Raw genomic sequence first — 15686 nt, forward strand, 5'->3', positions numbered from 1 at the left:
TGTTAGTCTTTAAGGTGGTGGCAATTCTGCGGTCACAGACTAACTTGGTCATCCCTCTGGAATTATGGGTTATCCCGCACAGCCTATTTATAATGAGTTGCAATAGTTATAAATTAACTCCTAAGAAAACAAGTTCATTTATAACGATTGCAACTCGTTATAAATATGCTGTGCGGAAGGAGCCTTAGACTCTGGAGGGAGTATGCCCAGGAAGGCTGCCATCAAAAAGCACAAAACGCGAGGACCCTCCCAAGCACGGTTGCAAAGCAAAGCACCGCGGCAACTCCTTCAGCTGATTGGACTTGCGCGGAGCCAGTCAGGAACAACGTCTACGCCCCCACCTGGAGCAGCCGGCGGACCGGGCGGAACGAGGAGTCGCGTAGGCGGACCTGGCGGGGAGGAAGTGACCCCCCCGCTTCGCCAGCACCGGAAGTACCGCTTTTGCGCTGAGACGGAGAGGCCTAGGAGGGTGTGAATGAGGCCCGAGGGGCTGTTGTGGAAGACGGGTGAGCCTGTGAATGCCGCCGCCGGGAGGAAGGAGAGGACGGCGGGAGGCCAAGACCATCGGGGGCGGGACTGACCAGATCGAGGAGGCCGTCAGTATCAGCCGAGGGAGGGAAGGTAATGTTTGGGTAGCCGTCGTAGCTCAGGGCAGTTGTCTTCGGAGATGGCCAGTGAACAGAGCGCTTGTGTGGGTGTCAGGAGTCGGACGCTGGGCGGGGGGTCGTGGGTAAGAGCGGAGTGAAGTTGCGTTGACCCGTTTGGTCAGGAAAATTTGTGGGAATGCCTGAGGTGAGATGGAAGGGTCGGTATTTGGACTCTGGGACAAGTTAGAGGCCGACTGTATAGTGGGGCGCCCTTAAGGAACCAATATTACACTGTTGTTGGAGTAAACACCATTGGACAAAGTGAGACTGACTGTTGAGTAGGCGTGCATAGGGTTTCGCTGCACAGGTCCTTAAAAAGCCTTCTTCACACTTGTCAAGGAAAGCGCTGGGTAGCTTGCAACGTATGACATGTTTTATAGCTGAGGATGGTAGTAGGAATGGATCTAGAGGGCAGACGACTGTCAGACGAAACATGCCAATTCTGATAGTCGCTCCAAGAAGTTAATGTTTTCTTTCTTCTGCTCTCTCGGCCATACTGTCAGTACATGGAAAGTAAGGCTGGTTCCAAGAACAATAGCTGTATGCTGTAGCCAGAGGACTCCCAGAGAAAATACCTCAGAACTCATGAGGTTTCGGTAGTGATTTTAGAGCTCTTCAAAGTATCTTTTTGTGCTTTTCTTTCCTTTTGCCCTGCTGAGTCAAGAGGTGGCTTTAGAAGAATGTGACACAAAATATTTTTCAGTAACTCAGCTGGGATGGGATGGTGGTGAGTGTTATTTGTGTGAATTTTCAGTAGACATTTTGGACAGATTGAAGGTTTGTGGTGTAGATTTATGATATGCCAGACCAGTATTATGATAGGTCCTAATTGTTTTCATTAACGTTTGGCAGACGTTGCCCATGGATGAACTGCATGATTTGGCCTCAGCCCTAGAGCAGACCTCTGAACAGAACAAGCTGGATGAGTTGTGGGAAGAAATGACTCTGAGTCCTAGGCAACAACGGCGGCAGCTGCGCAAGAGACGTGGCCGCAAACGGCGTTCAGACCTTACACATCAGGCGGAACACACTTGCTGCTATAGTGGGGCCTCTGAATCCAGCCTAGATGAAGCTGTGGAAGATTGTCGGGAAGTGCTAACAGCCAACTTTAGTGATTCGGATGACATGATGGGAGTCAAACGTCATCCAGCACTTAGTGGAACTCTCAAGAACAAGCAGCACTCATGGCATGAGTCAGACTCATTCACTGAGAATGCACCTTGCCGGCCACTCAGACGTCGTAGAAAAGTTAAGCGTGTGACATCAGAGGTGGCTGCCAGCCTTCAGCAGAAACTTAGAGTGTCAGAATGGAGTTATGAAAAAGGTTGCAGGTTCAAATCTGCTAAGAAACAGCGCTTGTCTCGGTGGAAGGAGAATACCCCCTGGACGTCGTCTAGCCGAGCGCTCTGTGAATCAGCAGAGACCAGGGCCTTCCTCAGCAAGGGGGGAAGGAATGAGAGGATGGAGTGTGAAGCAGATGAACAGAAACAGGGTTCTGATGAAAATATGTCTGAATGGTGAGATCCTCAGTCCTTTCTCTTCCTGTCTATGGCTTTGTTAAATACTTTCAGAAAGTATTGATTGCCACGGAACAATCTATCAGTTAAGTGGCTTCTTTTATATAGTTCAATTTTTTTGTTTGTGTTGTAATTTGATCTTCTTATGGCAGTACTCTGTCCATAATTGGAATGTATCCTTGGCACTAGTTTTTACAGGAAACACATGGACAGGCTTTGGTGTTACATGTGACACTGATTTCTCTCACCAGTGTCTGAAGTTCATTAGAAATGACAAACAAAAGCATGCTAAATTATTTAAGCCACACAGCAGCATCCTATTAGTCAGGTTTCTTGTATGCATTTAAAACGTGTAGCTCAGATGTAAACACATGAAGCTGCTTTATGCTGAGTCAGATCTTTGCTCCGTCAAGTTCAGTGTTCTGATTGGCAATGATTTTCCATAGTCTCAGGTTGAGGTCTTTCACATAGCCTACTACCTGATTCTTCTAAGTAGATGTGGGGAGGACTGGACCTGGAGTGTTCTGCTTGCGCAGTAGATGCTCTACTATTGAGTCATAGCACCTGTTTCTACAGTACACATGTGTGGTTCCCCCATTACTGACTAGGGGATATTTTATAGATATATGAAAAGTGTGGGAATTGGTAGTGCTTAAAAGAAGGCAACATTGGCAGCAGTATGCTGTTCTTCAGTTAATAAATATCAGCCATAGTTATTACAATGGATGGTTATGTCAACAGTTCCAGCCAAAATTATTTTCTTTAATTTATACTGCCTTCCTCCTCAATGGTGACTTACATCATTCTTTCCATACTACCTTTCATCTCAGCTTGGGGAAGATGTTACCGACCTAACCTCATTTTAAAAAATACCTGTTATTCATAGATGCAGAAATGTTTGCTCGTGAAGCCAGTAGGATTTTGTAGGAGCCAAACTGGAGAAGATGAAGAGTTGGTTTTTATACTCTGCTTTTCTCTACCTCTAAGTCTCAAAGCAGTTTACAGTCACTTTTCCCTCCCCACAACAGACATCTTGTGAGGTAGGTGGAGCTGAGATATTTCTGTGAGAACTGTGACTGGTCTAAGGTCACCCAGCAGGCTTCATGTGGAGGAGGGGGGAATAAAACTACATTACCAGATTAGAGTCTGTCATTCTTAACCATAACGCTACTTTAAAGAGAGATGAACACTGGTGCACAGTTGTAAGAGAAGATCTTGTTCTTATTGGTCCGTTTAAGCTGCTTCTTTACCATTCCACCCAGCCAGCAGTTTTTCTTTTAGGTAGTATTTAATTGAGACTGCCACACTTTCAAGCCTATCTGAAAATTATAGGGTAACTTCAGAGTAGTTGCTCCAGTGAGTAGTTACTGACTGTAAAGGAAAAGCATTCTGCATATGCTGATCTGTTCTTATTTACTATCGTTGCATATCCTACACTGTTGAACTGTGATTATAGCAAGAGGAGTAACAATGCCACACAGTTCAGCACATTCTGTGTTCACTGTAGATTACATCTTATATAAGCACAAATGAGTAATAGCTTCTTATGAATGAAGGTATTTAATGTTATGTAAGAAATGGTAAGCCCCCTAAGAGGACTTGATTGTATGTGAATAAATGGGCTGTGGTTTAGCTTGAAGAAAAACACAACTGTTTGGAAAGGTAATCTAGAAGGTAGTGTTTTTTGGGTGGGGGGGGAAGCACTATATGATCTGGGCTGTAGGTGTGTGGAATGGAATCTAGGGCATTTTTTTAGTGTTTTTGCACCTTATGTTTTAAGACCTTCCAAGAAGGCTCTTTTATATTTGCGCTGATAAATGTTGGGATTGCTGTAACATCTAGAACATTCTTGGTTGTGGTGGCTGGGTTGTGGAAATCCTTCCTCTTAGAGGTTCATTTGTCCTCTTTGCTGGCACTTAGGAGGCAGATAAAAAGCATCCCATTCACGGGCGGTTTGCTTAGTTTTAGTTCAGATTTTATTAAAGTTTGTGTTCAGTGATTGCTGTTGTACACTGCTCAGAGTAAATAAGTGACTATAACATTACGAAGTTAACGTCTGAGGGAGAAAATTTTGTGTGGGTGAATGGTGAGCCACTAGGTATGGGAATTGGAGCAGTGTTTCGCAAGGCTTGTAGAATATGCCCTATGATGGGAGAACTTCTAACCTGATTCATAGTCCTTTAAATCTTGCATTTGGGATGGACTTTAATATTAGTAGCATTCAGTTTTCTCTTTGGGGTTAGAATTGGTAGCCAATGCAGTAGGATTCCTAATGAAGAAGAAAAATTTATACTCATTTTTTTCATGTGTGTGCGAAACTCAGTTTTTAAATACTTTATAAATTTAAATCTAGTGTGTACCACCTCTTAACTGTCTCTGCTATTCTTCTACAGTTATAGCATACAAATTTAGTTTCCTGCCATATTCTACATCGGTTGTATATTTCCTTCTGTTCTCATTTCCTGTTCAAGGAACTGCTGACAGGGGCATTCTGGACACTGAGGTCCCAAGCGGCACTGCAGCAACATATGGAGGCAATATTGAGCAGGTTCCCTAGCTGCCCATTTTTGATCCTCATTTATATAACTTTCTGTGTGGGACAGAATACTGAGCTCAGTGGGTACGTTTTGGCAGTGCATTTTTTGGTACTGCTGAGAAGAGATGAATTGAAGCCTTGGCTTTTTCTTACCCATACTTATCCTACTGACTAAATATTAACAGTAAAGGGTACTGGAAACCGTTTAAAAACCCCCAAAGGTTTCCAACTGTTTTAGTAAGATTTAAACAAGGAACCATGCCATGTGAATATAGATTATTATTGGATTGATTGAACAGCACTTCATCCATTGGGATCTCTTCAAATAGTAGACAAACTGATGTGTAGGGAGGGTTCTGCTTGTGCCACATATTGGTATTTCAAAATATCTGTTGTGCGTGTGTCTTGATATGTGGGGAATTATCTTACTCTTCATTATTGAGTTAATATATTTTCAGCATTCGGTGGTGCTGATGGGCAGAAAGGCAAACGTGGTGTAGCCAGTATGGTGTAGTGGTTAGGAGCAGGGGCACTCTAATCTGGAGAACCGGGTTTGATTCCCCACTCTGCTGCTTCAGCTGTGGAGGCTTCTTTGGTGAACCAGATTAGCTTGTGCACTCCAACACCTGCCTGCTTGTGACCTTGGGCTTGTCACAGTTCTTTGGCGCTCTCTCAGCCCCACCCACCTCACAGGGTGTTTGTTGGGGGGCGGGGAGGGAAAGAAGATTGAGTTTCCTTACAGGAGAGAAAGGGGGGATATAAATCCAAACTCTTCTTCTTTTTCTAAACAAAATATCTTTGCAGTACAATTGTTTTCATTTATAAGTGAACTATTATACTTTCCATGTATTCATTTATTCTATAATATCTGCTCACATAACCTAACCACCCTGTAGCTGTAAAAAACACTTTATTAATCTAAGAATGGGGCCCATCAGGCTTTTAAAAATGTGTATTTGGTAATGATTTAAATTGATATCTATTTATTTTATTTTAAACATTTTGTGCCACCTGTTCACTCATTTTTTCTTCATCTTCACTGTGAGGTGGTGAACTGTCACAAAAATTAAAATAATTTTTAATATATATGTGTATGCACAGTTTTTAAAAATGAAATTGTGATGAATGTTGGAATATTGTGAAGTTTAATTCTAGCGACATTTTTGTTTCTCCTGGGGAGAAGGAATTGATAGTTCTATTTCTTTCTTTCTTTCTTTCTTTCTTTCTTTCTTTCTTTCTTTCTTTCTTTCTTTCTTTCTTTCTTTCTTTCTTTCTTTCTTTCTTTCTTTCTTTCTTTCTTTCTTTCTTTCTTTCTTTCTTTCTTTCTTTCTTCCTTTTCTTTCTTTCTTTCTTTCTTTCTTTCTTTCTTTCTTTCTTTTCTTCCTTTCTTTCTTTCTTCTTTTTTTCTTTTCTTTTTTCCTTTCCTCAGTCTTATAGAGCAGATCCAACCCCGAAGGGCTCTGAAGTGAGAACAACATTATAAATAACAAGTTACATAATAGGGCTACTGTAAATAATTTTGAAGTTAAATGCAGCGAAGCGTTAGAAACGACTAATAACAGCAATGCCCGCAACAATCCCTGTTAAACTCTCCCAGAAGGGGAGAAAAAGAGTGGGCCCATAGATGGTAATGGGCCCAAAATGTAGGAGGAGGCGGGGGCACTTATGTTAGCTATGTTAGCTTAAGCTTTATTGTGTCTGAAATCTCTCTTCTAATGATCCATTATGTGAGGCATATTGTAGGGAATAGTAAAACAGTCATTTTTGGTTCATCTCTTCAGACCCAAGTGCAGTTGCTGATTATAGCCTGCTCTAGATTTCTCTCACAGCTCTTGGTTTCAACCAAAATTAGCTGAATTTCCGACTTGCTGTCTTGTGCATCTTGTTCAGTACTGAACTATTGGGCCACCCACAGTTACTCCTCTTTGTAGCTCACTTCTTTTTCCTTTTGATGAGGAGAGTATTTGGTGATAGCTTGAAGTGGCCGTCAAGAGGCTGACTGAGCTAACGTGTGAGAGGTTTGCTTCCCAGGAAAGAGAAAATCCCTCTCTCCTAGAAAGCAAGTGACAGAGACAGAGCATTCAGCTTCCCGCTCCTCCTCCAGCCCAGCCTGACCTTCTGCACCCCCTTTGTGCCTCTTGTTTTCTTATTTTTATAGAAAATCGATATCCTTCCTGACACAAACAATAGCTCAGAAGCAGGACTAAATGGAGGAGAGCTGAGATCTGTCCATCACCTCTCACTTTAACTCTTTCAAACTATTTAATTATAGGCATGTTTTGCTCCAGGTGTTTGCAACAGTGCCATTGCTAAATGAGGGCCATTTTAACCAAAGATTGGGTGATCGATAACACTCTATAGCAGTAGCTTGTCGGATCAATAGCATTCATTATTTTATGGTTAAGGTAAGTGGCCTCCATTGTAAGCGGAGGTCATTAATCAGGGCTTACTGTACTGAAAGGCCTCCTTAAAGGCGAGCGCTTTCTCCGGTGTGTCTGTTCAGTATGTAGAAGTTGGGCTCCCTTTGCAAGAACTTTTAGGCTGGCACTGTAATTGAAGAAGAAGAGTTTGGATTTATATCCTTTAAGGAGACTCAAAGGGGTCTACAATCTCCTTTCCCTTCCCCCCTCACAACAAGAGTTGTGAGGTAGGTGGGGCTGAGAGAACTGTGACTAGCCCAAGGCCACCCAGCTGACACGTGTTGAAGTGCACAAGCTAGTCTGGTTCACCAGGTAAATCTCCACAGCTCAAGTGGCACAGCAGGGAATCAAACCCAGTTCTCCAGATTAGGGTGCACCTGCTCTTAACAAAATACTCAGCAGTGGCGTAGTGGTTAAGAGCTGGCTCTGTTTGAGACCTATGAACAAATCTAGTGATTTGTTCTGCTACCTGGTCTTGGGCTTTTTGAGTGGGCAGTGGTAATCCTGGAGATGGAAGTCCCTATAAACTGTTAAAAGGGAAAAAATACGACCATCATACTTTTGACACCTGAGAGCCAGTCCCAGTAAGAAAGTGTTGGGCTAGAACGTTGCTTCAGCTCATTCCTATCCGGCATAATTGCCTGATGTGCTCCGTGGTATTGCTTTCTGAGGCCATGCTTTAACAGCATGTTGTTGCGTTGAACTGGAGTCAAATACTAGGTCTCCATTTATCTATTTAATTTCACGTTTATATTTCTTGAGGATATTATAAAGGGGGGACCTTAAAAGAGGAACACAACAGTTTCAAGTTGACATGTAGATGACTGGAGGAGTAATTTATAACGGGGCTTCCAATTCCACCTGTAAAGAGACTGGCCAGAAGAACATTAATATAGATTACACCTTGAGCAAGATGTATTTAGTATTTGCCGCCTTGCTATGACATAGCTGGTAGGCAAAGCTCTGTATAGCATGAAGGCAATAGGGAGATGGTTTTCATATTCTTGTAAGCTGAAAGGGTTGCATCCTATACTCTTTTCTATGGAAAAATGAAAGTGTGGGGTGGCAGTAGAGAAAGCAGCATTCTTCCGCAGTAGACAATAGTCCCAAATGATTATGAGTATTGAAATTCATTTGTTAGCGCAGCCTTTGTCAAAACCATTATTCTGTGCAGTATTAAACCTGGCACTTTGATACGAGAGCATTTATAGTGTGTTGAACAACTATCAGCGATACTTGCCTTTTACATACTGTAACATCTGGTTCCCATGCCTGACTTCTCTGATACTCTGTATGGCATGAGTATGCATTCTGTTTTTGTCTAATACAAGCTTCTCTTGTGGAATGTTATGTAAATAAAGAACAAGAAAAAGGCAATCATTCAGAAGCATACCTCTTCATATGTGAGCTGTGTGTTAGCTAGATTCTGCTGTAGACCCCCCCCCCCCCTTTGCTTGTTCTAGCCAATTTATGGAGGTGCGTATCTGTAATGTTTTGCTGAACAGAACAGGTTCCTAGATGCCAAAATGTTCTGACAATGAAAATGTAGCACATTTGCACAAATTCTTCTTATGTGGATCAATTCAGGTTCTAAACTCATCAAGACTTGCCCTCTTCCATTGTCCCCTCCCCCCCACTTCTCTGGTATCATTCAGTGTGGGAAATAGATAACTACATTGGTATGGAAAAGCTAGAATAATTTTTCCAGACTAAACATTCCGAAGTCCCTCATCCTTTCCTTATAGGGTTTGGTCTCCAGCCCCCTAATCATTTTCCTTGCTTTCCTCTGCACCCGTTCCATTCCGTCCACATCCATTTTGACGTGAGGCCTCCAGAACTTTCCACGATATTCCAGGTGAGGCCTGACCAATGCAGTGTACAGTGAGACTGTGATATCGTGCAATTAAGATGTTCAGCTTCTGTTGATACCCTAAGATCGCATTAGGGTTCATATTTAAACAGCCCTCCCTAGAAGTGGGAATATTCGCCGCATCGCACTACATTTATCATTGTGGATTTTCAGAGTTTTAGTCCTTGTGAATAGCTTTGTAAAATTTTTCAGCTGGCACAATGAGATGTACACCTTTCTGAATTTTCTTTTCTTTGATCAGCATCTCATGATACTAGCTTTATCATATTATGTTTAGGTTTCTTGTACAATTTCATTCTTTTCGCACAGCGTGATATTAATAATGGTATAGATTATTTCTTTAGAGTACGGGATTTATTGGTTTCGCCATTTAGCCGACATTCGTAAAGCGACCGAAATGCGGATATGATACCGAAGAATGCTTGAGATTATATGATAATGTAAAATACGTATATATGCTGTAGTAAAATTCAGTATCATTTCTAGTACATTTCTAATACATCTCGATATTTCTTCCCTCACATTTTCTTCCAGCTTCATTCTATTCCAGTAAATAATGAACAGTTGCTCAATTATAACAGATTCTTCTTGAATTTTCCTCTGCCCTTCCCATAATGTTTTAATTTCAGTCACCATATTCATTAGTAAAATGAATAAATAACGATGAATCAAAGCGTTCAAATCAGGAAACGTGAACTTTGAGTTTTGTTAGCCTGGAGTTCGTCGATTAGAAGCTAGTGAGTTTTTTCGCAGTTTCTTTCTCCCTAGTTCCAACTTTCTGGGAACCTTTCCTCATAAAGCACATTTTGGGTCATCTGACAACTTGGAATCATAGAGTTGGAAAGGATCATACAGGACATCTAAATGGTCAGAGGTGGTTTGCCATAGCCTGCCTCTGTGTCTCACCCCTGGTATGCCTTGGAGTTCTCTCTTCCAGATATTTGCCATGGTCGAGGCAGAGAGTGAGGAACTAGCCCAAGGTCCCCCAACAAGTTTCCATGGCAGAGTGGGGATTCGAACAGGGGTTTCTCAGATCCTAGTACAACACCTTAACAACTACTTCACACTGTCTCTTTAATGGAGGTTGCCAACTTTGGGTCAGCAAATTCCTGGGTATTTCAGAATACTGACTTATGTGTTGACATGGGCCGTGATGGGCGTTTTTAATAACATGAAAGTGAAATGGCTATGGAAAATCTCGTAAAGGGATAAGGTATCTTTGTCCAAGCAATTGACAACCATAACCAGTGGCTGTCCAGTCATAATCTGACATGTTAATCTAAGCACTGCTACACCACACTTTCCCACCCCCAATTTATATGTTTAAATACGTACAGGGATTATTATTTCTGGGTTTAAATTGATTATTGGTCGATGTACCAATTCGATGCCTTACGCCAGACTTCGTTATGAAGCGAGAATTTTTCAGCCTTTTTTAAGGCTGAAAAATGCTCCCCTCAGCTTATACATGCGCGTGCTTCTCTCCCCCACTCAGAGCCACCGCGCGTTTTACTTATGAGTGTGAAGCCTGGATCCCCCTCGCCAACTCGCGACACTGCTGCTGACTCAAAGTTTAAAGCGTTGTTTCGGGGAAGCAACTGACAACAATCTTGCAGGCTCTTAAGTCTACAGGGAAGCTGCTTCTCGAGGCAGCTTGTCTATGGTGCTTAAAAGGGCAATCGCTGCGGCGTTACCATTTTAAGAAAACCATAAACAGGCTGCCTCTCGACGCAGCTTCCCTGTAGAATTAGAGCAAGCAAGCTGGCAGCTTCCCTGGTACATGGCTTTGAACTTATAGCCTGCAAGAAAGAAAGCGATGAATTATTGAGCCGGACGAGGCATTCTCTGCTTTGCTTTCTCCTGCTTTCCGTGCTTTCCCTCTCCCCGGAATATGATGGCGTTAGCATTACCAAATTTTCAGCAAAAGCCTCCCGAAGGCTTCTGAAACTCAACTATCCGACTGCTGTGGCTCCTTTGCCCGACTCAGCACGCCTGCCTCCTGATGGATCTTTCCGCCCTTGAAGCATCTGATGATCGAGTAAAGAAAATTTCCAGATTTTAGCGGTAAGGAATTAAGGTGCCTCGGCTCATGAGTGGAGCTTATACCTTGAGTATATGCGTTGCATGAATAATAATCAGTTAAGTATTCTTTACATTGCTGTTTTATAGCTTTTGGAGAGCAAAATGGTTGTGTTCCTGATCATATTATGCGCATGGTACAAGAGACGTAATAGAATGGAATGCATGTTTAAGTGTTGAGGATGGGGGCACCATTTTTTGTAGCTGTGCCCCTGCCTGCCAGTCATTCGTTCAGATACGCTCATCCTTTATAAACATACTGTCCATTAACAGATTTCCAGCACTGCTTGGGGGAAACATACTTGCAATTCCTACAGTTGCTCTTTTTATAAAGCACACCCTCTACTGGTTTCCTGTTTCACATTTATACAGTCCCAAGTAACTACAGTAATACTTCCATTTTGATACTTGTTATGTTGCAAGGAAAAAGGTAAACGCAATTCTTTGTAAATTCATTCTTTTTTTGTCTCCTCCTCCTATTGTCCTTAGAATTGACTACATGTACAATTAAAATTGAGTTGAAAAAAGATCCTGTCGGAATATTTTGGAGTGGATCTTTCGTGATCAGAAAAGGGGAATCTCCTGATAGAAGTGCAGTGATAGCTTGAAACTTTTGATAGTGATGGGCGATTGATACGATTGTGAGCGTGTGATCTTCTGAATTTGTTTCTTGTCTCTCCCAAGAAAGACAGACATCTTACTGTCATCATATACCGTGTTTCCCAGAAAATAAGACAGGGTCTTATATTAATTTTTGCTCCATTAGGGCTTATTTTCGGTGAACGAATTATGTTTTTTCCATGATTTTGCGCCCCCCCCCCCCCACATGACCAGATCAGCTGCTCTGGGGAATCTGTAACTAGGGCTTATTTTTGGAGCAGGACTTATATTTCAATCATCCTCCAAAAATCCTGAAAAATCATGCTAGGGTTTATTTTCAGGGTAGGTCTTATTTTCAGGGAAACAGGCAGAAAAGGAAATAGAGTCAGAAGAGCTATGTTGCATTGCCATATATTAGCAGTCTGTATCTTGTAGCAACTGTTTAAGACAAATGGAGCGCACTTGCGATGCTTTGTTTCTGATTCTCATTCCCAGTGAAGCATCATCTGCAGGCACATTAACCCTGGTGTCTTGCCCCAAATTCCTGTTTTATGAGCACTATATTTCTTAATAATCTATTTTTCCCCCATTTCACCTGGGATCCACAATTCTTCACCTGACTTCATAAGTGATCTCAGTATTGGTCATTAAAGTGGCTCTGGACATCCCACATCAGGGTCAGCCGCCTCTCCGAGACGAACATAACAACATCCTTATTGTCTGCTCTGTTGAAAGTGTTTGAAAATACTTGCTGCGAATGGTTTTTGCAAAACAGACGTCTCATTTCAAATTTATAGTTGCTTTAATTCTCTTTCCAGTGACACCAGTAGTGTATGCAGTAGCAGCGACACTGGCCTGTTCACGAACGATGAAGGCCGCCAAGGTAACTGGTATTCCAATTCATCTGTTAATTTCTTGCTGTAAATTATAAAATGGGAGGCAAAAGCGATGGAATCAGGTGTGGTATGGTCACTTGGTAGCCACTTGTTTTAAAAAAATCTTATTGGAAGAACTGAAGTGGCTAGACTCCAGATAAGTTAATGAGATGGGTTCAAATATTGTTTGGATCCAAAGGATCAAACTTTGTTTTCTTATAGAAAGTTTATTGCAGTTCCTTGAGATTAATATCCATGTATAGTGACTTTTTTCTAATTATTTGTATGTAAAGGAAGAAGAGGAGTTTGGATTTATATCCCCCCTTTCTCTCCTGCAAGGAGACTCAAAGGGGCTTACAAACTCCTTTGCCTTCCCCCCTCACAACAAACACCCTGTGAGATAGGTGGGGCTGAGAGAGCTCCGAGAAGCTGTGACTAGCCCAAGGTCACCCAGATGGCATGTGTTGGAGTGTACAGGCTAATCTGAATTCCCCAGATAAGCCTCCACAGCTCAAGCGGCAGAGCGGGGAATCAAACCCAGTTCCTCCAGATTAGAGTACACTTTCTCTTAACCACTACGCCACTGCTGCGTATTTTGTTAAATTTCTATACTACCTCTCCCTTCTCGGCTGATACCTTGCAGATTTTTCTGTGCATGTGTGGAAGTTTAGACTCAGCTGTTAATTATTTTGTTATTGCAAAAGATGCTTCAAGTAAATGCTTCTGTTTGTTTGGGATGTAGCATTCATTAATATTTTGTATCTGAAAAAATCTTTTTCCAGCTAGTAAACCCATTAGTACTGTGAGTGCTCTGTGGGTTCCCCTGTCCGCCCTTTCCCCAATTCACGAGAGGCTTAGTATGTTTCTTCGTTACCACTCAACTGCCAGGAGTGTTTGCGCTAATCAGTGAACACCAGCACAGATGCTCTGTCCTGTGCTGCAGTACCTGGCTATTTCATGAAGATTTTACTGTGCAGGTTTTTTTTAAATGCATCCTTTGAAGTGTATTCACTGTTATTTTGACCTCTGGGATTTTTGTTTTTTTTTACAAGTTAGCAAGTACAGTTATTTAGTCTGCATGAGGACTACCTCCACCTCTGATCCATTCAGAAGAGATCTAGAACAGCTAGTGCTGGGTGGGGTCTAGCGACAAAATTGTCTGGAGAAGCCATAATGCAATGATTTGCAAGAAGTGTTATCTAAGATATTTATCTAAGGGTATTTAAAGTTTGATTTTTAAAAACTTTGTCACGATTCTAAAAATATTAGCAGTGCATTTTTATCAGTCTTTCATCATGTAGATAGTTGCTGCTGGATGAATTTGTACATGTAAACCCAAAGGACAAGTGAAACACTAAAACAATGTTCAGACCCGATGTTCTACATCTAGTAAGTTGGTTGACCCTTGTAGAAGCATGAACAAGTAGGATGCTTTAGCTTAAAAATCTTCTGCGTTAAGATGAATGTTGGTGATTGTGGTGTCAGTGTTTGTAAGAAATCCATTGACTTTTGCACATGAGGGAGAAATGGCGGGAAGATATATTAGAGTATTTGACAAACAACTTTGTGTTTCTCTTAGGAGATGATGAGCAGAGTGACTGGTTCTACGAGGGAGAATGCGTCTCCGGCTTCACTGTCCCGAACCTTCTGCCCAAGTGGGGCCCTGATCACCGGTCAGATGTGGAGCGAATGGACTCCAGCCTTGAAAAAGCTTCAGATCCAACATTCCTTCTGCCTTCTCGGCCTGCTACAGGAGGTGAGGCGCTTAGGATTGTGCGGAGGATTGTTCGCAGAGGGCAAAAGTTAGATTTCTTAATCTGTGACCTTAAAACAAAACCCTATATAAGTGAATCAGTAACAGTGGGCTTAATCGTATTCCAGAAGCAAAGTATGTTTGACATTTGCAAATCCCTTGGAGATGAATGTTTGTTATAATGGCCCAGTGATTGAGGATATTCTTGTCAGAAGAGGGTGCTGTAACCCATACTGTTGTCTTGCCTTGTAGCTGCCCAGAGCTTGGTCACTTTTTGCACATAATCATATGATTTCCTTTGGCAAGTGGTACACTGAGATAACTGAAACATCTATCCAAGCTACACAAAATAACACTAGAAAAGGTGTAAGGCTGAACACACTCAAACAAAGTCGACTTTAATGGAAAAGGAACGAACTTTATTGAACTGAGTCGCCCTAACTACAGGGTGCTGGAACTGAGGGTTCTTGCCCTCAGTTCCAGTATATATGAGGTTTTCAAACAAGCGGTTCTTGATCGCTATTGGTCCTCTTTCCCACCTCTCAGGTAGAGGTGGGAACCAGGGGATTCTGGGAGATGTAGTCCTGACAAAAGGTAGAAATGGTGATCCAGTCTGGAGTCTTGTTTCTGGGTTTTAGCTTATTACCTGCTACAGCCTCTGTTTGCTGTTCTTCTGCTTCATGTTTTTTTTCCCTTCCCAGGGTTTCATGGCCGTTTGAACCGCCTTCCCAGTGTTGCTTCCCGTTGCCTCAGAAAGGGCCGCAGACGGTTAATTGGCAAGGTATTACTTTTCAAAAGCTGGCAATTTGGTGTTAAGTGCATACGTTTTTTTCTTCATTAGTTTGTTTGCTTCATCTATTAGCTTGTGTAAAAAGTCTTCCACAGAGGCAAACACTCATGGTGAGTCTATTTTTTTTTACGTGGAGGTCAGTGGAAGAAACAATGTGATACTGCGAAAGGAGGCTGATAGGATCCAATGGCTTGGATCCATCGAAGCGTTCTTTTCTGCCACCCACAAAGCCTTCTGGAAGCAACATTTCTTGGGGCATTTTGACAGTACCACAAGGGGGTATGTAAGAAAGTCTCACTGTGCAGGTAGTAGTATTTCAGTCAGTGGAGATGCTGAGGGTGGAGAGAGAGATGAGATCAGTTGTGGAAAGGAGAAATCATGAGCCTCCTGAAAAGAGGAAAGCCATCTGAGCACCCAAAGTGGGGACAAAGTTTGTTTGTAATTTAGTAGGAGAATCAAGATGCAGCGATTTAGTTTTGCCACGAGGAGGCATGGCTGCCAACTCCTGGCTTTCTAATTCTTTAAGATCCCTGTGTCATGAGGCCCACATTCTTTTGTGGGCCAAAGCTACAGCTTTGAGAGCTTTGCCTCTGAAATAT

At 42.2% G+C, this 15686-nt stretch overlaps 1 protein-coding gene across 8 annotated transcripts in view; it reads left to right on the plus strand.

Moving 5' to 3' along the window:
• The first annotated feature begins 428 nt into the window (after positions 1 to 428).
• The window catches only part of GPATCH2L (G-patch domain containing 2 like), a 43442-nt gene continuing 28184 nt past the window's right edge, over positions 429 to 15686 (plus strand). For 6 of the 8 annotated variants that reach the window (XM_048486003.1, XM_048486005.1, XM_048486004.1 and 3 more), the window contains exons 1-5: positions 674 to 792; positions 1500 to 2164; positions 12488 to 12552; positions 14124 to 14300; positions 14999 to 15078. In XM_048486003.1, coding sequence (XP_048341960.1) covers positions 784 to 792; positions 1500 to 2164; positions 12488 to 12552; positions 14124 to 14300; positions 14999 to 15078 — 996 coding nt within the window. In that variant the 5' untranslated portion in view covers positions 674 to 783. Of the gene's footprint in view, positions 622 to 673; positions 793 to 1499; positions 2165 to 12487; positions 12553 to 14123; positions 14301 to 14998; positions 15079 to 15686 lie in introns of those variants that run through there. The other 2 variants (XM_048486007.1, XM_048486008.1) reach the window with 2 other exon arrangements.

The sequence above is a fragment of the Sphaerodactylus townsendi genome, linkage group LG02 (genome assembly GCF_021028975.2).
Source record: "Sphaerodactylus townsendi isolate TG3544 linkage group LG02, MPM_Stown_v2.3, whole genome shotgun sequence".
Classification (NCBI taxonomy): domain Eukaryota; kingdom Metazoa; phylum Chordata; class Lepidosauria; order Squamata; family Sphaerodactylidae; genus Sphaerodactylus; species Sphaerodactylus townsendi.